We start from the raw sequence: 26147 nt of genomic DNA on the forward strand, positions 1-26147 counted from the left end.
TATAATGCGGTAACACAATATTTTGCAGTCTGATATTTTTCTTTTTGCGCTCCCTGTTGTACTTGCGAATGAAAAAGAAGGAACTACAGAATGGGGTTTACACCGAAGATGGACACAAGATGTTGGAGTAACTCAGCGGGTCAGGCAGCATCACTGGTGAAAAGGAATGTTTTGGGTCGGGACCCTTCATCAGACTCGTACTTGTGTGTGACTTGATAGTACTCCATGTATAGCACACCAAAGCATTTCACGATGTTTGTGATATAGATACATTTTATATTACAACAATACACCAATGCCAACAGAAGTCTGCTTCGTTGAAATTAGAATGAACCGTGGCTAATTTGTTCACTCTCCTTCCCAAGGTTGAGTCACTGCACAAGAACCAATGTGAGCGTTTGGAAAGAAATCTTGTTCCCTCACCACAGAACACTGTAGAAAGAGAAAACATAGGGAATAGTAGGAGTCGGCCTCTTCTCCTGTCCATAGTTAATCAGAATGGAACTGTTAGCAACATGCATTCCCCTAGCCGGCCAGCCGGCCGATCAGTATTAAGTAATGAACAACTTCCAATTGTTTAAAGCATTTGGAGTAAAATGCTTTATCTGGGCAGCTGCATTGTATCTCCCCGTGAAATACTTCACTGCCTCTCGGATCACACACGCAAATACGACTTGGCAAGAGCCGGAGTGGAGTTAATGTGTACTGAGACATCTGCAAATCTTCAAAGGGAAACAGCGTTTATATTCTACAATGGTCAGTAAATTACAAATTACACTCCTCCATTCACAAAAATAAAGAAGGGTGGAAGAACTCAGTTGGTCTGGTAGCATCTGTGGGGGCAGAAGGTGTGTGTGTGGGGTGGGGGGGGTTATAGTGTATTGTGACACCGATGGAAGAGGGAGGATTGCCGGTGTATAGTAGTGGTACGAGGGGATTCGGGGGAGGGGGGGGGTTTAGATGGAGTGGGATTGGTGGGCAGATAAAACCAGACTGGAGAAAGGAGCGAGCACAAAGGAAGTGGAAAACTAGGTGGTCAGATGAAACGTGACACAAGGAACTACAAACTGGAGTCCAAAGGGTCCCGACTCAAAATGTCATCTGTCTATTCCTTCCACAGTTATAGCCTGACTCGCTGAGTTCCTCCAGGAATTCTTGTTTTGGTCAGATGAAGGTATGTGGGGCGATTCTGGATGAGGGAGGAATACCCTAATTTTCCCAGCCGGGCACGACTTCCAATCTACTATATCCAGAGGATCTAAGGAAGTGCCCCGACCCAAACATTGCTTGTCCATCTTCTCCAGAGATGCTGCCCGACCTGCTGAGTTACTCCAGCACTTTGTGTCTTTTTTGTGTAAACCCAACATATACAGTGTGTCCACTACATCCAGGCCTTGTCTAAACCAAACGTAGACCGGGCGACCACCAGAGGTCACCGGTCAGTTCCCCTCTCCTCCCCACTCCCACCACGACCGACCCGTCCATCCCCGACCTGTTCCACCGCTGCACAGAATCCAAAGTACAACATTTCTCATTCCGACTGCTTGGCTTCCAATAGAAGTGTGTGGCCACACCCCTGCAGTTCTCCCCCACACACTGGTCCATCCACCCACGGTGAACTGTGAATGGAAATGTGTAGGAAGGAACTGCAGATGCTGGTTTAAACCGAAGATAAGACACTAAAAGCAGGAACAACTCAGCGGGACAGGCAGCATCTTTGGAGAGAAGGAACGGGTGACTTTTCGGGTCGAGACCCTTCGTCTGAAGAAGTGTCACCTATGCCTTCTCTCCAAAGATGCTGCTGCCTGTCCCGCTGAGTTGCCCCAGCTTTTAGCGTGAACGGAAATGTCACGGCCACTTCCCCACGAGGACCAGCGTCTAATGGAAGTGGCTGCCAGCAGCTTTGCACAAATGGATCTAATCTCCGGCCTCGTGCATCTCCTCAGCAAATACCTTGCAGAAATGTCGACTGCAAACTGCGTTGTAGGCCAGTGCGGAGGGGAACCAGTGGAGCGTGTTGCTGAGTGCGGACACCGTGCCCAGCGGGTCTCCGCTCGCTGCTCCAGCCACATGTCGCCGCTGTCCAGATGGCCGATCATCGCACTGTGGCACTGCCTCCCCCACCCCCCCCCCTTCCCTCCCTCCCTCCACCCATCAGGAATTCATCCCTAAACCACCATGTAATTAGCTGCGGAGAATAATCCCGAAAGATTTAAAATCACAAAGGCATAGCAAATTAAATATAAAGTGTCCACAGAATGATCCACAACAGCAGCTGCTTGCTGCCTGCGCCGGCACATCACGGTACACAGTGGCAGGAACTTGTGAAGACAGGACAACATGGTGAAGAGAAACCTCCGAGTGTTGCAAGCTTCAATACATACAGAGCAATTTGGACCCGAACCACCCTTAAAGATTAGATTAAATTGTACAACCCAGCTCAAAATGGACCAACCACTGGTGATCTGTGCCTCTCTCTCCTCTCCAGCATCAATTGAGCTGCGGAATAGCAGGCCACGTTAACAACCTCTCCATTCTGCCAGCTGGCTGCAAACCTACCCTCACACTGCAACCAGTTCGGGAGAGTCCAGAGTGCTGCCTCACCACCTGAGTTTCTCCAGCATGTTTGTCTACCTTCAATTTTCCAGCATCTGCAGTTCCTTCTTAATCAGTGTTTCATTGTCACTTGTACCGACAACAGAATAATGGAATTCTTAGATGGACATAAAATGCTGTAACAACTCAGGCAGCATCTCTGGATAGAAGGGATGGGTGATATTTCAGGTAAGAGACCCTTCTTCACACTCCTGACGCCAATCCACAGTCTGAAGATAGGTCTCGACCCGAAACGTCAGCCATTCCTTCTCTCCAGAGATGCTGCCGGTTCCGCTGAGTTACTCCAGCATTTTGCATCTATCTTCGGTGTAACCCAGCATCTGCAGTTCCTTCTCACATAATAAAATTCTTACTTGCAGCAGCAGAACAGGCCTGTAACACAATAGTCATAGATAACATACAAGCAAAACATTCTATACATTTGGTTCTCCAAGAGGATGGACACACAGGTATTCACAGTGGAGCTCTCTCCTGCTATGGCCCACGTGCAGGCAAACTGGACTACACCAGAATGCCAACTCAGGGGGCATGGGCAAGATGGGCCGAAAGGCCTGTTTCTGTGCTGAATAGCTCTATGAATCTGTGATCCCACTTCTGCATGAGTCCAACCAGACAGCAGGCAGGGAAATCTGTTCCTGAGGCATAGGAACAGAGGAAGGTCTTTGTAGGGATGCAGTCCTCCACACATTTCTTTATGACGTCTGTAACGACTGTGGCGTATTCGTTCAGGTCCGTTGCCGAGTCCCTGAACATTGCCCAGTCTACAGACTCCAAACAGTCCTGGAGTTGTTCCTCTGCCCCCGACCAGCTCTGTACAGTCCTCACCTCTGGGGGTGCGCTCTTCAATTGCCTCCATCTGTTCCTATGCCTCAGGAACTCCCCATTCACACAGAGACAAAACATAGCTGAGTGGCTGTGTATGTATCATGTCTTTAAACTGGTAGGAATCATTTTGATTTCCGTGCAAGCTTTTTAACTGTTCAAAAGGAAAAATATTTCTCAAACATCTACCTTACACTTGTAGACGTTCCTGGTGTGGCTGGCAGTCTGTGAATCTTGAGGTGGTTTCGATGAGGAACGTAATACTCTCCATTCTGTTAGCAGCCAGCTAGCTAGCACAATGGAGGGGTTGTTAATGCGGGTGCAGCTGGACAGATGTGTCGTAGCCAACATGGCAGCAGCAGGCTTGCTGCAAGAGTGTGCATTGGGGCTGGTGGCAGCAGCCCTCTTGTACACCGACCGGGCCAGCAGTGGCAAAGGCCCAACCAACAGACTCGTGTTCTTGCAACACTCGAGCCCCTGGTAATGATCCAATAGAATAATTCTAAACATTATCTTTCATGATTACTTCTGTCACCAGTGGGATTGTTCCCAGTCTCTGTTAAAGGCAAGTGGAGGAGGAGTAACTCTGGCAGGTTCAGCTGGGATCGGGCCTAATAAGTAATGCAAGGCAGAAAAAGGGAAGCCAGCATTGTACTGGTGCAGTGGGCAGCGTTTAAACAGGAGTCGGGTCGCCTTTGCTGCTTGCTCCGCACAGCACAGCAGCCAGCAGGAGGTCCAGGGGTTACTGAATGTCGAGGAAGTCTGCGTCACGATTACATAGAGACCATGAGAGGGAGGGGGAGGGGGATGTGAGCTGTCCACTAAAGAACTTAAAGGAAAATCAATTTGAATATAAAATGTACAGAGAATAAATGGAAAAGGAAACACAAGAGACAAAGGAATCTATTTTTACAAAGTTATTTATGACGTGGGTTTAGATGGCAAAAATCGTGGTATGTTACCCTTCCTGGCCATCCTGTGAGTGGTCGTCAGCAGCTCCGACAGGTCTGGAGTACAGACCCAGTGATGATGAAGGAATGGTTGCCCGTGTCCAGGAGAGATGGTGTGTGACATGAGGGGCAGGTTTCGGGCAGTGGGTGCATCCATGTGTCCCCTGCAGTCACTGTACTTTGCGGTGAGAGAAATCAAGCTTGTGTGGGAAGGAACTGCAGATGCTGGTTTAAACCCAAGATAGACACATATAGCTGGAGTAACTCAGTGGGTCAGACAGACAGCATCTCTTGACAAAAGGAATAGGTGACATTCCATCTCAACCAGAAACGTCACCTATTCTATTTCTCCAGAAATGCTGGCTGACCCGCTGAGTTATTCCAGCTTTTTGAGTCTATCAATAATTTGGGTGGTGCTGTCAAAGGATGATGAGAATAGATGACGTGAAACTAACATGAAAGGGGAATCCCAAGAACTGCCCTCTGCCAAATTACTGCCAGAGCTTTGGCGACAGGGGCAGGTTTGGCTTTTGCAAATACAGTGAGCAGAGTAGATGGTACTGGATGGAAAGTCTGCCCATGGAACTGCTCTATCCTTTGCTCCATGCCATGGTGATCAGTGCTCCTTTCTCTCCCCACTAGACACTGACCAAAATCTTCCTCCACCCAGCACCTCACAATTAAGATTCCATTCAGAGACTCCGGGTTCAATTATCTCCAGGTTCAATTATATTTGTGTGTCTATCTTTGGTATAAACCAGCATCTGCAGTTCCTTTTTATTACAATTATTTCTTTATCGGCAACTCATGACTGAACAACATCTTGCCTCCTACAATCGTGTCTTTCTTCGAACATTTTAAAACCGTGCCAAAGCATACCTTTATAAACAGCCTACCTACCATGTGACCCAAGCTCTGCCTGCCACCGACCCCCTGGACACTCACACTGAATTCTCACCAGGACTCCACCATTTGTGCCCCCAACCCCACCACAAATTGCTTCACACAACAGCAGTGGAATTTCCTGCAGTGCCACAGGTCACCCCCAGCCCCAGTGAATGGTCTTCACAAGACGCTTGGAAAGTGGATGTTAAGGATATTAATTAACTGCTAACCTAGTGGCCTCCGTGCACCTGTACATAGAACAAAGAACAGGACAGCATCGGTGTAGGAAGGAACTGCAGGTGCTGGTTGACACCAAAGATAGACACAAAATGCTGGAGTAACTCAAGGGCCTGTCCCACTTTCACGACCTAATTCACGACCTCTGCCGAGTTTGCCCTTGACTCGTACTCGCAGCATGGTCGTCACGAGGTCATAGGTAGGTCGTGATGCTAGTCGTAGGTACTCGTGGCATCAAGTAGGTCGGGGCATTTTTCTAGCCTGATGAAAAATGTCCACGAGTAAAAAAGGTTGTGAATTAGGTCATGGACGTCGGACAGGCCCTTTAGCTAGACATCCTTCCTGGAATGGAGACGACCAGAACTACACACAAATACAGCCTAACCAAAGGCTTGACTCCAGGACCACACACTGTACAATTCTGCTACAGCTGAGGGACACGGTATCTCTTATTTAAAATAAAAATAAGTGACACAACTTGTGTATAGTGTCACGCGTGACTGATCCACCACTGAACACAGTGCATTGATTCCTGGAATATAAAATATATGTTGAGTTTTGTTCAGCTAAAACTGTCCAAAAAGTGCATCCAAAGTTACTGAAAATGGTTCAAATCAAATTGCAAACGGGTGGAAGGGCTGTGCAAACTCATCCTACGTCAGATACATGTGTAATTCAAGAAAATCTGAGCAGCACCTTGTTATTTATGCAATTCTGTCAAGTATTATTGAAACCAGACTGACCAAAGGTTCATTCACCATTTTCCCCGTAAACCGGCTTACAAAGCTGATTCCACAAAAACCAGCACGGCATTTTCCATCGTGTCCGTGTATGGAAGTTGAGGAGTGCCACTGGGAATGCCCTGGTGCAGGCAGAGGGGGAAGGCAAGGGCACCCTGTGCTCTGTGAACAAACAGCTTCTCTGCACCCTACAATAAAGCAATGGCAATCAAACATGGCGAGCTGCCACCTGAACAAGCCCTGGCCTCTGTGAAGACTTTCATTTGAACACTCGCGGGACAACAGTGATAAAGGCCAACTCAATCCGGGGCCACCAGCTATAATGTAGGCATTGGGCACTCGGCTAAATGATTGGAGTCCCCCCTTCCAAATTCAGGCAAAATGTTCACTCTTGCTCATTTGAAACTGTGCTGGGAAAAGAACATGATGCAAAGCGGAAGTACATTTTTGAGCAGGGAAGAGCCTTTGCAGGTAGAACTCAAGCCCAAAATGGGTGCCGGGAAACAACAAAGCAGGCATGGACTCGAGTTTCCTCCATCATACCCGCGAGAAACAAGTGGCAGGGAAAACAAAAAAACACGAGAACGCTGGAAATGTTCAAATGTGGGAGGATTCAAAACCACCAGTAGCTCAGCTAGATCATTTGAGATTAATGTATAAATGTTTTCGGTGAGATGGTAGGCACAATTAGTAATGTTAGCGACTCTCTCCATTGCTTCCAAGTGGATGGTTATTTAGATTTCCAAGAGGTATTCACATATACTCCCATAACAGAGACTTGAGGCACGCCTGCCAGAGGTCATATAGAGTTGTGTTTCTGGAAACGTGGCTGTCTGTGTTGGGTCCTGTTAGGTTTGGCTACATGATGAATAATCGAGAGATGCAAAAATACTGAAGGATCTAACGTATGTATCTGGAGCCCAGATCCCACTCGGTTTTCTGTTATTATCCCAGGAATGCAAACTCTTGAATTACAGTTTGCAAGCTGCATGGTTTGTACAGTAGTGCAGCAAATAATGCAGCATCTGCACAGCTCCAGCAGCCCAGGTTTGATCCTGACCTGGCAGGGGAGGATTGGTGGTCACGATGGCCGATCTCCCGAGGCGCGGCTATCCCATTGCACTTTGTGTGTGCTGATGCCTGCGATGTCCCCAAATGCGGGAAACTCAGCTGCACAATCTGTTGAAGTGGGGGACTGCCTTTGCAGGGAAAAAAAATGTAGACGGCGGAACAGTGGCCGCAGCGGTAAAGTTGCTGTCTCACAGCATCAGAGACCCCGGCTCAATCCTGACCACGAGTGCTGTCTGTACAGAATGTGTACGTTCTCCCTGTGACCGCGTGGGTTTTCTCCGGGTGCTCCCGTTTCCTCCCACTCTCCAAAGTCGTGCAGGTCTGTGGGTTACCTGGTCTCTGTAAATTAACCCTAGTGTGTAGGGTAGGATAGAACTAGCGTGTGGGGGTGATCATTGGTCGGTGTGGACTCGTTGGGCCAAAGAGCCTGTTTACAAGCTGTATCTCTAAACAAACATCTTGGGTGCTGTCTGTGCATGGGCTGATATTCCCGGGTTGCATCTCAGAGCTGCTGAGAGCTTCACTGGATCCCAGTGTAGAAAGTAGGCAGGATAATCAGGAAAAGGTGATGAGCCTGTGATGGGTGATATTGTGGAGAAACGGCAATGGTGTGAGACTGAGCAGAAATTTAACAGAATAAACAGCCTTTGCGTCACAATCAAATGACTAGACCGATCATTACGATCCAAATATATCAAAGCTCTCTTTTCCCTTCAACAATTCTCATGCTGGGAACTTTAAAAAAATGACCATTTGGCATTTGCTGCACAGAGGAAATAGTAACTTAACCTCTATCTAAATCCTTCAGAATCATTATACTATCCATTAAATCTCATCTTAGTACTGTTTGCTCAAGTGGATGGAGAATCTTAAGTCTTTTATTCGCCGCAGCTCCCCATCCCTGGAGTCATTCTGGCTAATCTGTACTGTTTATACCTTCTAGATTTAATCTTCTCTCCGTAATGGGTTGCCCCAAGTTACACACATTCCTCCCAAGTGTGGTCAAACCAATGCTTTATACAAAAAGCTTTCACTAGTCTATATGCTATGTTGGGGTCAGGAGTACTACAGGAGTCTGCTGAGTCACATCAGTGACACGACTACTGCAGGTGCCTCACCACCTCTTTGACTTGAGGACCATATTCTCTCTTTTCTTCACTATTGTGCAATCTATGGTTCAGGATGCACCTTCATAAGTTCACAAGTTCTAGGAGCAGAATAAGGCCATTCGGCCCATCAAGTCTACTCCGACATTCAATCATGGCTAATCTAACACCTCCCTCTCAACCCCATTCTCCTGCCTTCTGCCCATAACCCCTGACCCCTGTTCTAATCAAAAATCTGTCCATATCCGCCTTAAATCTCCTTATGAATTGTGCGATATTCCAGACCGATATGGTAGTTCCGTTTGGGCAGAGATGCCTGGGACATATCTCCTGGTCTCGATCTGTGATCCACTGCCCAGTGTGTGGAAATATGATGGAATATTTTATAAGCAACAAATCCAATAAAAAGGTCCAAACCTTTGCAGGCAGCATTAAGGCAGCTTGGTGTTATGCTCAATCACACTGTGATGGCGGAAAATACTATTTTCTCATTTAGCAATACCATTCATTGTTCTTTTTGCACTACTGTGGATTTATCTATATCTAATAAGAATTACATGGAGTTCATGACCATATATATTTAAGTACTGGTGCAAAGTCACTGGTTAGCTATAATTTAACTGATGCAAACAACTTCAGACTATCCAAACACTTTTGCTCATTTTATGGTATTTATTCAATCCTGTAGCTTAAATTAAAGATCATCCTGAACTTTCTACCCGAGTTCTGTTTGTTATACCGAGCTCCCACCACAAGTATTGCTTTGTTTGTGGCCGATTCATTTTCTTGGCTCTATCAGCTAACTTGAACCAATGTTTTCCACAAACTGCAGTAAAAAACTGCTCTGAAAAAGGAAAACAGAATTGGAAAGGGATAAAAGAAAAATAAAAATAAATGTAGTTGATTCAATTATTGATATTGCTGCACTGACTCAGGGAGGTGAGGGGTGTGGTGAATCCCCCAACTATAAACGCTCAGAATAGACACAAAGAGCTGGAGTAACTCAGCGGGTCAGTCAGCATCTCTGGAGAAAAAGAATAGGTGCGTTTCTGGGTCAAGACCCTTCTTCGGACTGAAAAGGGTTCAAAGCAGATTGTAAACGGGTCGAAGGGCTGCACAAACTCATCCTAAGTCAGGCACACGAGTAATTCAAGAAAGACTGAGGAGCACCTTGTTATTTTACCTTACCTGAAAAGAATAGGTGACGTTTCTGGTCGAGACCTTTCTTCAGACTGAAGAAGAGTCTCGACCCGAAATGTTACCTATTCCTTTTCTCAGGAGATGCTGTCTAACTCGCTTTGGCATTCCTTGTTGTGTCTATCTTTGGTTTAAACCAGCATCTGCAGTTCCTCCCTTTACAATAAACACTCAGGATCTGCACATTCAACAGGAGATGAAATACTTCTCTTTTGTAATCAATGCATTTATTGATATGGTAGTACGTTCATGAGAAATAAATCCCGATAATGGAGCTCTAGAGAGGCATCCGATCACGGCCACTAAGCATTGAAATGGAATGTGTAGGAAAGAACTGCAGCTGCTGGTTTAAATCGAAGATAGACACAAAATGCTGGTAAAGTGGAACAGGCAGCATCTCTGGAGGAAAGGAATGGGTGACGTTTCGGGTCGAGACCTTGCCTCAGACGGAAGTTGATCACTGGGTTGATCTTGACATCACACCTCCAGATTCAAGGGCAGTTTCTTCCCAGTTATTATCAGGCAACTGAATCATCCCACCACAACCAGAGAGCAGCGCTGATCTACTATCTACCTCTTTGGTGACCGTCGGACTTTCCTTGATGGTGCTTTGCAGGCTTTACCTTGCACGTTATTCCCTTATCATGTATCTACACACTGTAAATGGCTCGATTGTAATCATGCATTGTCTTTCTGCTGACTGGATAGCACGCAACAAAAGCCTTTCAATGTACCTTGGATCACATGGCAATAAACGTCACTAAACCTAATCAACACTTTGTGGTGCAGCAAGGTTTCCGAGTTGTGCAGAAACTGAGGTGCCACTAGTCACTCATGCTCACATTCTCCGCTCACAAAAAGCTCCGACTGATCCAAAGACGGGATCCAGAGAGCGTTTTATATTGTTCGCTTCATCCCAGTGCTGTCGGCCCAGCATCTACGAACCGACCTCCGGCGATACTCCACTGAATCAATTTCTCATTGACAGGAGCTGGATTGTAATCCCAAACAATAAGCAAGTTTGCATTTGTCCTGTACCATGTCCTGGATGTCCCACATCAATAAGCTGTTCTTTGTAGCAGCTACTGCTGTGCAAACTACTGATACCTAAACCCAGATCACAGCAAAACATGCACAAAGCATTCCATTCAATGTGGAGCGCTGGAGAAATCACACAGCATTAAGGAGCAACACATTAAATATGTCTCTGTAATGTCTTTGTGATAACTTGGAGAGAGTGTGAAGGAAGGTGCTGGAGGGGGAAAAAAAAAATCAATGTCACTCATTTACTTGTCTGCACAAAAGTAAACTAAATCTTGCAAATCGTTGCAGAAGCTGGGAATGATAAAGGAAAATTTACAGTACATCATCCCTCGTACCAGCAACATATACTGCTGGACTTCATAAGACTAGATTATTTCAGGAGCTGAATAAGCAGAAACACACAAAAAGGACATGTGCATTCATTTTCCTTTAAATCTTAAATCAGACTAGAATCACAGGCAAACATTGCGATAACTAGGTCAAGACCTTCCATGTTTCTGATGAGTGAGGCTGCAGGAGTTGCCCGCATTTCGCAACGCATGCAATGCACATTCAGGTGACCCAGCATTATGGGGCAGGGGTTGCGTTCCTGCAAAGCTGTCCTTAGCGCGACTCTCCATAACTTAAAGCCACATCGGCTGCGCAAGAGTCAAGGAACGTGAAAAGGAATACATTTAGTCTTCATTTCTTTTCTTCTTTTTCCACATAAATTCCATGAGAATGAACAAACGTGAAGAAAGTCTGAAGAAGGGTCTCGACCCGAAACGTCACCCATTCCTTCTCGCCAGAGATGCTGCCTCACCCGCTGAGCTACTCCAGCATTTTGTGTCCATCTTCCATGAGAGTTGGTTTTATTCCAGACTAGACCAAGTGGGACCCTTTGGGTCCCGTCCCCTCAACGCGCAGTTTCAGGGGGAGGGTGGCCTGCGGCGTCACACACACTAACCACCCCCCACACCATGGGCCCCGCAACTGGGGGGGGCTGGGGGGGGCTGCAGCCCCTCCACTTTTTTGGCAAGATATGCTTCATGACCTGAAATTATCCGGCCCACAGGCATATTTTTCTATTCTCCCGAGGACCTCCGACATCCAGAATCTCAGAACAAGCGCACAGTGAGCTCGGCAAAACCAAAAATCATGAGTGGAGCTCCGCTCTATGATCTTTGGGTAAAACCATGACCAGCCGTGGCGGAAACCGACTGTAATATCAATATCAATGTTATGAGTCAGATGGCACAGCTCAGTTAATACAAGTTTAAATATTTCTTTCCTTTTAACAAAAGAAAGGGGTTCCAAATTTTTTTTAAACTGACAATAGACACAAAATGTAACTCAGTCGGTCAAGACAGCACCTCTGGAGAGAAAGAATGGGTGACGTTTCGGGTCAAGACCCTTTTTCAGATTGAGTGTCAAGGGAAAGGGAAATGAGAGATATAGACGGTGATATTGAGAGAGATAGAACAAATGAATGAAAGATATGCAAAAAAGTAACGATGATAAAAGGAAGCGGTCCATTGTTAGCTGTGGGCTAGGTGACACAAAACTTACATGCACTCAAACAATTCAGAAAGAGCAGCCACAAGCCAAACCAGCAAACAACAATGACTAAAAATAGACACAAAATGCAAGAGTAACTCAGCGGGCCAGGCAGCATCTCTGGAGAGAAGGAATGGGTGATGTTTCAGGTCGAGACCCTTCTTCAGACAATTGCTAAAAGCTTGTTTTTAATATCAAAGCTTCAGAGGTTAGCCACATTTTATTCAGACAAGATTGATGCAGTGAATACCAGCTTCCAATTCAAATCAGTGCAATTTACTGAAAACATCCACTGTAGTCAATTCGGGTCAATATTTTGTTAGCTTGTACATTATCGCAGCAAAATCATAGACGTCTTTAGTTCCTTATAGTGGGAGTTTGCCAGTACCGTCATCAGGAAAGAGAGAGAAAACTCAACCTGATCAAACTCTGATCAGACTGCTGTAAAATGTCCACAGCAATTCCAATGTATCCAAAACATGAAGAATAACAATGATTTTTATCAGAAATATACTTTTAAATTATCCACCATGAAAGATAAACATGTTGTACCAAAACAATTAGTGATGACATTTAGCTGGAGATACGTTCAACTATGCCAATGGTAAATATGAAACTCGACCTGAAAGGTTAACTGCTCAAAGATAGACACACTCAGCGGGACAGGCAGCATCATTGGAGAGAAGGAATGGGTGACGTTTTGGGTCGAGACCCTTCTTCAGACGGATGTCGGTTTAAGCCAGCATCTGCAGTTCCTTCCTACACAGGTTACCTGCTCATCTTACCACAGATGCTGCCTGACCTGTCGAGTATTCTATTTTTATGTTAAGGTACAAATTTTTAGTCACTTGGTACTTTTATATGATGGGAGTTAAAATGTTCTCAAAAACATTTGAATCGAGGAACTGGAGCCGTAGAAAGTTGCTGCATTTTCCAATTCCGTTCACAAAACTAACAATGTACTATTGGAACGATAGCCAAATTCGACTTTTGTTCATTCTGGAGACCTGGCACAAAGTCTGACACCCAAGGACCGCACAAGCCTACGTTGTATTATTGTGCCCAGCAGCAGTTTTGTAATCTTAATGCATGGTTGTTTTAGTTTTTTTTTTAATATAAAAGGCTGCATCAAATATCATTTCCCACACAAAATCAAAATCTATTTATGATTACACCTTGAACATCTGCTGTAAAGGTGATTCATGTTCCTTTCAATATCTCCCTGTTTCACCTGCATGTGAACAATGGAGACCAAAGCCCCTTAACCATCAGATATTCTCAGAATTGTGTCGTAGCTTTATTTTAATAATTAAATTTTGAGGTCATTTTGCCTGCCGCACTTACAGCGAAGCTATTTCCCAGTGACAATGGCAGATGCTAACACACACGTGCTGTGTCTCTGTGCTCTACCTCCCTCATGGTTTATTCAATAACTTAGCAATTGTCAGGGTCATTTCCAACTGTTCCAAAAAGCAAACTCCACACTTTTCAAGAGATAGCTATCTATAAAATTACTTCAGTTATAGGATTATATTATTGTCATCCATAGGATCACTGCACCTCTATTGTTATAGGCAATCTATATGCATCCATTACTTTGAAAGGCAACTGGAAGCAAGGTTGCAATTCTCAAACGCAAGAAATGTATTTCAATCACTGATCTAATGCAGAATTTATGGATGAATGTTAGTTCTAATGTAAAATTGCTCCAAGTTACACTTAAGATCCTATTTAATTCAAATGATAGAGTATTTCATGGTGTCAACCCTGCTGTGATGACGTGCCTGCTGTAGACAACCCACTGATATACTTTACTGGAACCGTAATGGATGAAAGGCAAAGTGCAAGGATTTTACATACCGCATTATATATTTCACTGATATCACAGCAGCGTCACCCAGATATCAAATGTAAGTCGCTGCCCTTCCAAGCAGGATTCAAAATAAAATTGTGGAGAGAAACCAAGTTTTGGATCACTGACCTTTTATCAGAATGAGTGAAGGAATAAGGTTGAATGAATTGAATAAGAACTGTTCAAACTAACCCATAACCTTCGGTTTAAGGTTATTATCGTCACGTGTACCGAGGTACAGTGAGAGGCTTCGCTTTGCACGCTGTCCAAACAGATCAGATAATGCTAGACATAAATACAACCAAGCCAAACACTAGTACAATAGATAGACACAAAATTGCTGGAGTAACTCAGTGGGACAGGTGGTATCTCCGGAGACAAGGATGTTTCGGGTCGAGACCCTTCCTCAGGTAAATAATCGGCAGGATGAAGGGGAAGATACAGAGTGCACAATACAGTATAGTTATCAGCATTGTAGTGCATCAGCGCCATAGACAATTTAAACACAAAGTGCTGGGTGAAATCAGTGGGTCTGGCATCATGTGTGAAGGGAACGGACAGACGGCGTTTCGTGTCGGGACCTTCTTCTGTTTCTCCCTCTTTCTCTAGACTCCGCATGTAAGCCACTAAGTATTTCCAGCCTTTGCTTCAGATTTCCATCATCTGCAGTATTTTGCTTTTAGGGGTGAATGTTATTAAAAGAATCTCCGGTTATCAACAGTAAAATGTATGTACCTGGCTAAAAAGTAGCTTTGCACATGGTTGCTTCATACATATGCAGAACTGGGGGAGGGCAGTTGGGTCAGTGCATGCCATAAATGACAAGCATTGTATCGCACGTCAACTGATCCTTCGTGTGGAATGAGGCACATGGATGCCTCACGCAAATTAAGCAAGTGTATGGTCAGACCCTGCGTTTGCTACAGCTGCTTGAGAGAATGACACGGGCTAAAGAATCCAGAGGATGAATGTGAGTCAGAAGGTGAGGGGGAGGAGAGGGGTTTAGTGATTGAGTCGAGTAGGAGCTGGCAGAATAAGGTCTGCCAAATGCAGGGTGTGGCCTGGGGAAGGGGCAGACGTGGCAGAAGAAGAAGAAACAATCTCGGCTTTCATCCGCTTTGCAAAATGTATCGGGTACCATGGCCGTGCACAGCACCAGATTGAGCTCAATCCCGACCTCGGGTGCTGCCTGCGTGGAGTTTGCACGATCTCCACGTGATAGTGTGGGTGAATGGTTTCAAACCACACCCCAAGATGTGCCGGTGGGTTAATTGGCCACTGTAAATGACCATTCATTGTGAGCAGGTGGTAAATGAATGAATGAGGAGTTGACAAGGAACTGAGATGCAGGGTTACAGGGACAGGTTACAGGGAGGTAAGGGGGGGGAATGGGACAGATAGGTCTGTCATGTCATTGAGTTTATCATTGAATTACACAAGTACAGTGAAGAACAGGTACATTTAATATTTAAACCAGCATCTGCAGTTCTTTCCTACACAATTAAAATCCTGCTCTGTTGGAAGCCAGCAAGGACTTGATAGATTGAAATGGCTTCCTTCTATGTTGCAGTTAGCAAGGTACAACCCAATGTTTGGCCTGCAGAGTATTAATGTATTCACAGCTAAATTCCATCCTTGTCAAAAACTCGGAAATTTAGTATCAGTAGCCTGTCCAAGTATCAGGCACCTGATATGCTTCACACTGTGCAAACTCTTGGCTTCACTGCACCTGGCGTCATCCGAATTCCGGACACCAATGTCACGTCAGCAGAGGAGAGGGGCGTGCTGTGAACCGAGGAGAATTGAGATGAGGTGCAGGATCAGCCACAACCTCGCATGATGGGCTTCCATTTTGCATGTTCTAAAGTTGTCACTGTGTAGCTGCACAAAACTGCACTCCACTATTTCGGAAATCCTAACAAATCCAAGGAAGAAAAGATGGCAACAAGTCTCACTTTGTACCGGCATGTCCTCTACACATTGAGGGGTGATTTCAAGGAGAATAAAGTGAATAAGCTGCACAAGAGTTGTCGGCACCAGTCTCCTTCACGTCTTCAATCAACTGAGAAGCGCTTATACTGGCCTGATGTAGCGCAAGGCATGCAAACCCTCTCGCCATGGAACGCCTTGGACGTGGGGAAATACACAAGGGTTACTTCCAGTGTTTTGGTATCAAAACTTCTGCTTTGGTCTTGATCTCCATTTTGGGACAAGGATCCGCCCAATGTCAGTGAATGAAGTCAGAACACTGCAACCGAGCTCTTTGCTTATCTGCATTGCCCTTAGGGTGTCATAGATTGTACAAATTATAAAAAATATACCAGGAATAGAGTGAAGCTCCAGTTACTACACAGGCAAACATCAGCAAATTCCCAGGTACGGTGTGAGCTGGTCACTGATGTGGGTCGATTTCACACCAGCAATCTGCAATTCCTTTAATCCCCATCACTTCAACACAAGGCAAAAGATGGCAGGGGTAAAGACTGCAGTTCTCTTTGTTATTCCCCTTTACTGTATTTCTCAAAGTCAAAGAGTGGTCTGGTTTTACCGGCATAGTACCTTGCCCTTAGTACCACACATCAATGGTCAAAAGCTACAAACTGTTCGCTGAGGTGCAAGAAACAACAGGGATGGATGAGATATAACAACTGTTTCAAAAAATCCTCGCTAAATATTACAGACTGCAATGCCAAGATCGGTTTATTCTCTCCCATTTCTTCAAAGACAAAAGAGACGGGAGATTCTGGAAACTGGAACCAAGAGACCAGAAAGCTAGAACTCAGTGGGTCAGCTGGCATCGTGACGCAGGGTCTGAATTCAAAACATTATCTGACCACTTTTGCCTTCCCTGGTGCAGCCTGCCCTCAGAGTTCCTCTCCAGCTCCCTGTCCCGGTCTTCTGAACTCCACTTCCAGCTGTGGGCAGCGAGCTGCAGTCAGTGCTTGGAGCTGTGAACATGTCTAACGTTAAAAATACAGCTTTGTCAAACTAACGATGTTTAAATGGTATTATTAAATTTTACTAAGCAAACAGCGATAGGAGATCTTTGGGACTTGACATCACCGCACAGTTGTTACATGTCATGATTAAACTATATGCATCTTCACTCGATGTAGAGCGATCAATTTAGAGGGCAAGACCGAAGGCTGTGTAAATAATCAGGAGTAAAAACATACACGTACTAAATCGTCGGGAATTTTGGGGTTTTGACAAGGGTGAAATGTAACCATGAATCATCCAGTGTGACATTCTGAAAAATATATGGACATACATGACAACCACAGTTACACCATCTGCACATTCAACAGTAATGCAAAACTGAATGAAAGATACACACATTAACAATTTTTTTTAATTAAATAATTGATTATAGAGCAACCCAGCTTCACACGATGCAGATTCTTCAATGTGAATACTTTTCTAATTATTTCAGGACTATTGTTTATAAAATCATTTGATTAAGTTACTCTGTCAGGCTTTCATTACATATAATCAAATAGGAACTATTAATTAACAAGAAATTTGCACGTTCACCCTACAATAAGGAAACTAGATTGCCCAGCACTTGGCTGACACGATGCAATTAATTATTTGACAATTTATACGCGACTCTTATTCAAGATAGACACACAATGCTGGAGTAACTCAGCGGGACAGGCAGCATCTCTGGAGAGAAGGAATCTCTGCCTGTCTGGCCTGCTGGGTTACTCCAGCATTTTGTGTCTATCTTCGGTTTGAACCAGCATCTGCAGTTCCTTCATACACTACTATTACTCAATAAGCCCAAGAGATGAAGAGTTGCCGAACCTTCACCAAGTTTCCAAATACAGGATGGCAGCAGCAGAAAAGACAAGGAGAAAATCCAACCATTTTATTCTATAATCCCTCAACCAACACTGCAATGGGAACCAATGCTGCTTCGTGGAATTACCTGAAAACAGCTTCCATCCAACAAATCTCATCACTAGCTCCCTCGACTCTGTCACTCTCTCCGAGTTGTCAGCCTAATTATCTCCCCTGAATCATTAGCATCCAGCATCAAGGGATATGGGGAGAAAGCAGGAACAGGGTACCGATTCTGGTTCCAAGGAGGATTTCAGTTCCAGGTTTAGACTGGATAACAGCGACTGTTCACCTTAGGACAAGTTTGAGATGCTTGATAGAGGTGAAAAGCCACAACAGGCTTCTGTAATTAGACAGAAACTCTTCCTGTTAGGAAGGAATGTGGGACACAAATCCAAAGTGATAACAGATTCAAGTCGTGCTGTTTTAAATTTGACCGCTGGCTATGTCGTGGGCCCCACTACCTGGAAGAGTGATGGAAACAGGCACTGAGTGGTGCAGCGGTAGAGTCGCTGCCTCACAGCACCAGAGACCTGGGTTCCATGCTGATCTCGGGTGTGTCTGTGTGGAGTTTGCACGTTCTCTCTGTAACCACGTGGGTTTCGTCCAGGTGCTCCGGTTTCCTCACATATCCTAAAGACATATGGGTTTGAAGGTTGGCTGGCCGTCTGTAAATTGCCCCTAGTGTGTAGGGAGCGGATGAGAAAGTGGGATAATATAGAAGTCGTGTGAACAAGTGATCAGTGGTCGGAGTGGACTTGATGAGCTGAAGGGCCTGTTTCCATGCAGTGTCTCAAAAACTCTAAACACTGCTTTCAAGCAGCAACTAGAGATGCATTTGAAGGAAAATAACTCTCAGGGATCTGGGCAAAGAGCAGAGGCATGGGACTAACAGTAAGGTTCCACAGGGCCAGCAGCAACTCATTGGACTCATTGGTCTCCTCCGAGTGAAACTGTGATTGCATGGAGGAAAATTGATTTGACATTTTTGAAATAAATGTTCAAAGTGGATGATTATGTATCCATGAGGGGCATATAATTCCTCACTGCAGCAGAAATATCCAGTGGCTACGTGCCAATGGAACACAATCTACCCTTCTGTTAAATTTAAATAAAGTTTTTTTGCTATAAGGAAAATAATGACAGGAATGACAAATAAATCCCAGAGTAATCTTCGCCCTGTGGCATTTATTACAAGCAGAAATTTTGACTTCAGTTTAAATTTCAGGTAAATGTAAAAATTGCCAGTCTTGCAACTGATGCAATTTGACCCCTCAGCCCTGCCCCACATCCATTCAAGCTGACCCACACTGGCACCTGATCCACCATCCTACGAGGATGATGTCAAGACTCGCGGGGCCCGGAGCTGGAGGGAGAGGTTCGGCAGGCCAGGACTTTATTCCTTGGAGTGCAGGAGGATGAGATGTGATTGTATAGAGGTGTATACAATTATGAGGGGGATAGATAGGATGAATGCACAGAATCTTTTTGCCCAGAGTAGAGGAAATCAAGAACCAGAGGACACAGGTTTAAGTGAAAGGGGACAGATTTAATGGAACCCGAGGGGCATTTTTTTCCACGTAGAAGGTGATGGGTATATGGAACAAGTTGCCAGAAGGGGTCGTTGAGGTAGCAACATTTAAACAGCATTTAAGACATTTAGGAGGGTACATGGATAGGAAAGGTTTGAGGGATACGGGCCAAACTCATGGCCCATTTTAGATGGGGGCATCTTGGTCAGTATGAACATGTTGGGCTGAAGGGCCCCATTTCCATGCTGCATGACTCTTAAAATTTAAATCTATTTTTTTCTCTTTCGATTGTTACAACCCCGTTCCCTGGCTCAGTATCTGCAACCTCTCTCACCAAATCTCCCCGTGCTTTCCTGCTGCACCTCCCTTCAGCCCACCACTGGGAACAGTGTAAACCTCTTCCTAAACCCACTGACCCTCCCCACTTCTCCAACCTCTCTCCAGCCGATCTGTTACACTCAACTCTTAGCTTCTACATCTGTTTTCCCCACATCGCTGTGAAGTGCCTGGGACATTTTTCTTTGCACATTCCAAGCACTTTATCAATGCAAGTTGTTGTTTTCTGCCACAATATGTTGCCAACGCTGAATTTATTAATAAATTAACCAAAGATCGCGTGTGCGTTTTAACATTTAAATTGCAGCACCTTTTCCACAGGAAGGAAGGAAGGAAGGAAGGACACCATCAATCTTTTGGTCTGAAAGCAGTGAGGTTCATTCAAAGCTCCCCATTCTTGACTAATTTTTAACGCTGCGTCGTAAATTTAAGCTCGGCTTCTCGTCGCTCCCAAGAGTCACTTTTCAATAACAGGGTCTGAACCTGAATACTGAACAACCAGCCATTCCCAACCACAGTAAACATGCCAAACCTCGTCCAACAGCTGATCTCTATTAACCACGTCACACTAACCTTCTGATCTTCACCCTTTGGAACACCTTTTCTTGTTTTATTTTCTTGTTCTTTTTTTAAAAAACAGCATTTAGTCGGCAAAATGCCAAGAGTCACGATGCTTGAAATTGTAAATTATGCCAAGAATTTTAAATGACTCTCACTAGCTACGAGGAGAAGACAGGAGAAGGGGGTTAGGAGGGAAATATAAATCAGCCACGATTGAATGGCGGAGTAGACTCAATGGGCCGAATGGCCTAATTCTGCTCCTATGACCAAAGATCTTATAGCAAAGCTCTGCTATAGGATCTTTGCCTATGACTGATGAACTGGCGAGATAATTTAATGTTGGGCTGAATGGGATAGAAAGATAGGAACCAGATAATCATTTTGTCTATTGAATGCTTTGCATAAGTAGTGAAATAAATTTCATCTCTCTCTTTCTCTCTCTCTCTTTATCCCCCCCATTTCTCACTACAATTGCTACTTATTTCTTCCACTATAATGGGGAATTCGAGTGTTACTGATACTCTAAGTGGCAGAACACACATTACTCGTTGTTCCATTTGTTGAAGACAATTTGCGAAACATGGCTCAGTGACTAAACACAACAAGGCACAATAAAGACTTTCCAACCAGATCTAGAAATTATGGGCGTGCTCCAGTACTAATGTGTAATCACAGCCTGGCCTTGTTTTTACTCAATTAGAGTCCCCGCAAATAAACACCAACACAAACGGAGCTCATAATCAAATAAACACTGCCGATTACTTCACACCTATGTAACAATAGTTGGCAAAGTTGGCCACATTTCTAGCCATCAACATCCAGAGCTAATCACTGCTAAAACATTGAACCACACAATAAGCAAATTGGGCCCATCTGACTTATCACCGCCCACCCCACCTTAAATGCATTTCAATGGACTGCACATAGTGTCGTTAAACATTTTAAGAGACCCTGCATCTTCTTACAATTTGGGTTTTTTTTTAATAAAATTGTACTTTAGCCGACCCTGGTCGACACAAATGCACACGCCCTCCAGTGGGAACACACGGAACTGTCTGTGCAATTCCTTGGCAATCGCCTTCTACATGCTGAGCCCGCGTCCAATAGAAAATGCTGCATTTATGTCAGTCCATTTAAAAAACAGCTTTGCACATAATACTGAAGACAGACACAAAATGCTGGAGTAACTCAGCGGGACAGGTAGTATCTCTGGAGGGAAGGAATTGTTCTCTCCCTCTCCCTCTCTCTCTCTCCAGAGATGCTGCCTGTCCCGCTGAGTTACTCTAGCATTTTGTGTCTCTCTTTGGTGTAAACCAGCATTCGCAGTTCCTTCCTGCACATTGCACATAAAACTGTCAGACGTGTCTGTATCCTCAACACCATCTACACGCATGTCGCGTTCACTTACAACAGGCACAACCAGTGCATAAAGCGGTACACATAGTGAATAAAAGGAACGACATAACAATAATTGTACTCTGAGTTTTTGGGGGTGGGAGGGGAGGGGGAAACGGGCTGGACACTGGCAGCAACACTGCGTGCAGGCAGCACTAGCTGCCACAGACTGGGCAACTCTCCCACCTAGACCTGGACTTCGCCACTGACTGTCGCCTACAGTTTTGATCACACTGGCATCCATCCCGGATCATTTACAGACACCAGACTCTGTAACAATTGTCGGTCAGTCCGGTCACAGCAGCCGGCTGCGTGTCGGCGACACCAATACTGACACGCACAGTCAGTGTGGACAGGCAGGGTGTACACAGTTACACCGCTGCTCGCTCCGCTGCTCGCTCCGGCCGGCACATTCTCACGCAGAATGGCAACACGGGGTTTTTGGGGTTTTTTTTTAAAGGCACAAAAAAAGTTTTCCGCAGCAATAGATCACAAGAGTACAAAACGTTCAGAGTGACAACGCGAAGATAGCATCGTCCCCGGCAGGAGCACCGCTTGGGGTGAGTGACAGGCACTGTCCCACACGGAAACTGGGTGACCCCCCACTCTCCAACCCCTCTCTCCCCGTCACCTCCCTCTCCCTCTCCCACACTCACTCCTTCTCTCTCCCTCTCCTCTCTACCCAGTCTTCCCTTCTCCCTGCTCCCCCCCTGCCTGTACCCCCTGTCCCCGTCCTGTCACTCTCTCTCACTCCCTCTCCCCGTCTTCCCCTCTCCCTTGTCTCTACCTCTCACTCATCTCCTGTCTACCCCTCTCCCCCTCTCCTGTCTCTCTCCCCCTCTCCTGTCTCTCTCCCCTCTCCTGTCTCCCCTCTCCCTCCCTCTCTCCCCCCTCTCTGCTCCCTCTCCCCCTCTTGTCCCCCGCTCTCACCTTCTTCCGGGGCTGCCATTTCATCATATTTGGACGGGCGGGTTGCGGGGAGCATCAAGAGTGTGTGCAGGGTGTCCACATGCTGTCAGCAGCCGCCGTCCCACAGCGCGGTGCAGGAGGGTCCGGTCCTGTCCGGGACGGGACGGGACGGGACGGGGCAGGACTGGCAGGGCAGGGGCCTCAGGGCCGGGGGCCACACATGGTCCGGGAGCCGGAGCCGGCCCGCTCCCTTTCCCCGCTGCGGGTGTGCGAGCCGGAGCCGGAGCCGGAGCCGTCCCTCCGCCGCCGCGCTGCTCCGCTCCGAGAGCGCAGTGCCGGCCAGCGCAGCCTCCACTGCAGGCGGGGACGCGCAGGGGGAGGCGCGCTCCCGTCAACACAGCCAGGCGCGCTCCCGCCATCGCTGCTCGTTCCGCTGGTACCCGGGAGGGGAGGGGAAGGATAGATAGAGGGGGGAGATGTATCCACAGGAGGGGGGTAAATAGGGAACGGTTGGGGGGGAGAGGGGGCAGACTTGCCAAGTAGTCACTTCTGGTGTCTCCACACGACAGGAATGCCCCACCCAGTCAATGCCCAGGCATGTTCCCTCTCTACAATGCCCCTGTGATGGAGAGTTTGAATGGAAAAGTCATGGTAAATGGCAGCCTGAATTCACTGCTTCAATATTGAGGGTTTAACTGACTGACAGGACACCCCCAATAATGTACATAATCAGCCAGAATGATGCAGTAGCCACAACTTAGATGTAACGGGTAACCACCAGTAAAATACAACTTACTGGACCATGGTGGATTCACTGAACAAACAAATTAAAATGTTCAGGAGATAGACACAAAAAGCTGGAGTAACTCAGCGGGTCAGACAGCATTTCTGAAGAAAAGGAATGGGTGAAGCATGTCCCAAATAGAAGGAAGGGTCCCAAACCAAAACGTCTCCTATCCATGTTCTCCAGAGATGTAATAACAAGGAACTGCAGATGCTGGTTTATGCCAAAGAAAAACACAAAATACTGGAGTAATTCAACAGGTCAGGCTGCATCCCTGGAGAACATGAATAGGTGACGTATTGGGTCGGGACCTTTCTTCAGACTGATATCCAGAGGTGTTGCCTGACCTGCTGACACTGGAATTTAGAAGGATGAGAGGAGATCTCATAGAAACATGTAAAATTCTTAAGGGATTGGACAGGCTACGAAAAATTATCCTGATGTTGGGGGGGATCCAGAACCAGGGGGGTCACAGTTTAAGAATAAGGGGTAGGCCATTTAGGACTGAGATGAGGAAAAACGTTTTTACCCAGAATTGTGAATCTATGGAATTCTCTGCCACAGAAGGCAGTGGAGGCCATTTCACTGGATGTTTTCAAGTTAGATTTAGCTTTTAAGGCTAAAGGAATCAAGGGATATGGGGGATAAAGCAGGTACAGGGTACTGATTTTAGATGATCGGCCATGACCATATTGAATGGAAGTGCTGGCTCGAAGGGCCGAATGGCCTTTTCTGCACATATTTTTCTGTTTCTATGTTCTATGTATTCTAGTGTTTTTTGTTGTTTTTTTCTAACTTAAATCCCTTTCTCTCGGCAATTGGGGAATAATATCAGTATCACAATATAAGTTCATATCATCACAAGGTTTTTAGATTAACATCAGACAACAGATTTTTGCTCTCCAAAATGACAGCACCTATACTTCTAAAAACCAATCGTCAAATATTAGAGATTTCTATGCAAAATAAACTTTTATTGTCACTGGCAATGGTTGTGCGGTATTTTAAACCATCTCACTCCAACAATAGGGCAACATCACAAATTGAGCTAACATTTACATAACGCAAATGTCAAGTGAGAACTATCTCAAGGAGGAAATGGTTTCTCTGACATTTTCATGGCACTGCCACATCCGACTCCTTCATTGCAAAAACATCATTCTGACAACTAAACCAGACCAATGACATCGACAATATGGATGCAAGAAAGAGATTGAGGCTGCTGCAATTAACAAGTCCAACAATTCAAAGCCTTGCCACAGCCCACAGGCCAGTATGTGATGAAATAGTCCCCTAACCTTTGGCCAGACCCCGGATAGATTTAAACATTTCAAACGGTTCAACAGTGAGAGCCGCACACTGACCCCACCACTGATCTCACCGGAGTCTAAGGAGAAGGCAGGTGCCTACTACTGTGGACAACTACCGATGGCTTACCCACATCATCCAGAAAGCAATAAAACCTTCCTAACATGCGACCAGTTTAATTACAGTGAAAGTCGGAGATATTCTGCCAGGAAGACAAATGAGGAGATATAATACAACCCATTGCACTTTCCCCACCATCCATCTCCTCAGGGGCACGTGGTCTTCAGCCCAATGTCCATAATGCTCCAGTGGCTGGTGAGATGATCCTTGGTGATCAAAAAGCTATTCAATTTATGGCCGTTATGCATCATGTTGACTGTCACCGCAAAGTTAGATCTTGTCTGTATTTCCTGATTTATTAGCAGTAATGTTGCTTTATATTAACAGATTATTATTTCCCTTTGGATAACTGACTGTTGGCAGTTGGAACTGAGATCCCCAGTCATCATATTTTTATATATTCGCTGCTGCATTTATTAACCTGAAGCAGTGTTATTTGTGTTCATGAATAGTGCAACATTATTGTTTCTGCTAATGTTGTATGCTTGGCCTTGCACTGACGACACAGGGTTCAAGAGTCAAGAGTCAATTCAGGACTGTTTAATGGTCAGGTACGGGAACGGAACAGTGAAATTCTTCCTTGCTCCAGCTAAACAGGCTCGTTAATGCAACAACACACAGGTAAAATATATAATAATCCATATACAATAAATTAATAACAGCCGTACAAACTGGAGTCCAAAAGGACACAAACAGCAGCTCATTATCGCTGAGGTAGTGGTTAGTGTTGTTGGTTGTTGGGAAGAAGCTGTTCTCGAACCTGAAGGTCATGGTTTTCAGGCTCCTCCTGAACCTTCTCCCCGATGGTAGCAGCGAGATGAGAGCGTGGCCAGGGTGGTGCGGGTCTTTGATGATACTGACTGCCTTTACGAGGTAGCGCCTCCTTCAGGAAACATTCAGAACTTGACATTGGTTTCCAACTCTCTGGTCAGAGTTTGTAAATGACTTTTGAATATTAGTTTAATCACCATAACTAGTGAGTCAAGCAGTTTAGGATTTAATGTTACCTCCAACGCAGCTATGCTTTTACCAGCAAACAACTCCGCATTTGTTGAAAAAAAGACACAAAGTGCTGGAGTAACTCAGTGGGTCAAACGGCATCTCTGGAGAACATGGATTGGTGACCAGACCCTTCTTCAGTCTGAAGAGTCCCGATCCAAAACGTCACCTATCTGTGTTCTCCAGAGATGTTGCCTGATCCACTGAGTTACTGCAGCACTTTGAGTCTTTTTCTGTAAACCAGCATCTGCAGTTTCTTGTGTCTCCACATTTGTTAAACTATGACTCAGACCTATATAAACCG

At 45.5% G+C, this 26147-nt stretch overlaps 1 protein-coding gene and 1 pseudogene across 4 annotated transcripts in view; one reads left to right on the plus strand and one right to left on the minus strand.

The window, feature by feature from the left end:
• The window catches only part of ttc28 (tetratricopeptide repeat domain 28), a 502085-nt gene that overhangs the window by 330172 nt on the left and 145766 nt on the right, over positions 1-26147 (minus strand). The window contains exon 1 of one of the 4 annotated variants that reach the window (XM_055655879.1): positions 22654-22996. The exons of the other annotated variants lie outside the window; for them this stretch is intronic. Coding sequence (XP_055511854.1) covers positions 22654-22680 — 27 coding nt within the window. The 5' untranslated portion in view covers positions 22681-22996. Of the gene's footprint in view, positions 1-22653; positions 22997-26147 lie in introns of those variants that run through there. 4 annotated transcript variants of the gene reach the window in all.
• On the plus strand, positions 7303-7454 carry LOC129709550 (U1 spliceosomal RNA; annotated as a pseudogene).

The sequence above is a fragment of the Leucoraja erinacea genome, chromosome 25, assembly GCF_028641065.1.
Source record: "Leucoraja erinacea ecotype New England chromosome 25, Leri_hhj_1, whole genome shotgun sequence".
Lineage (NCBI taxonomy): Eukaryota > Metazoa > Chordata > Chondrichthyes > Rajiformes > Rajidae > Leucoraja > Leucoraja erinaceus.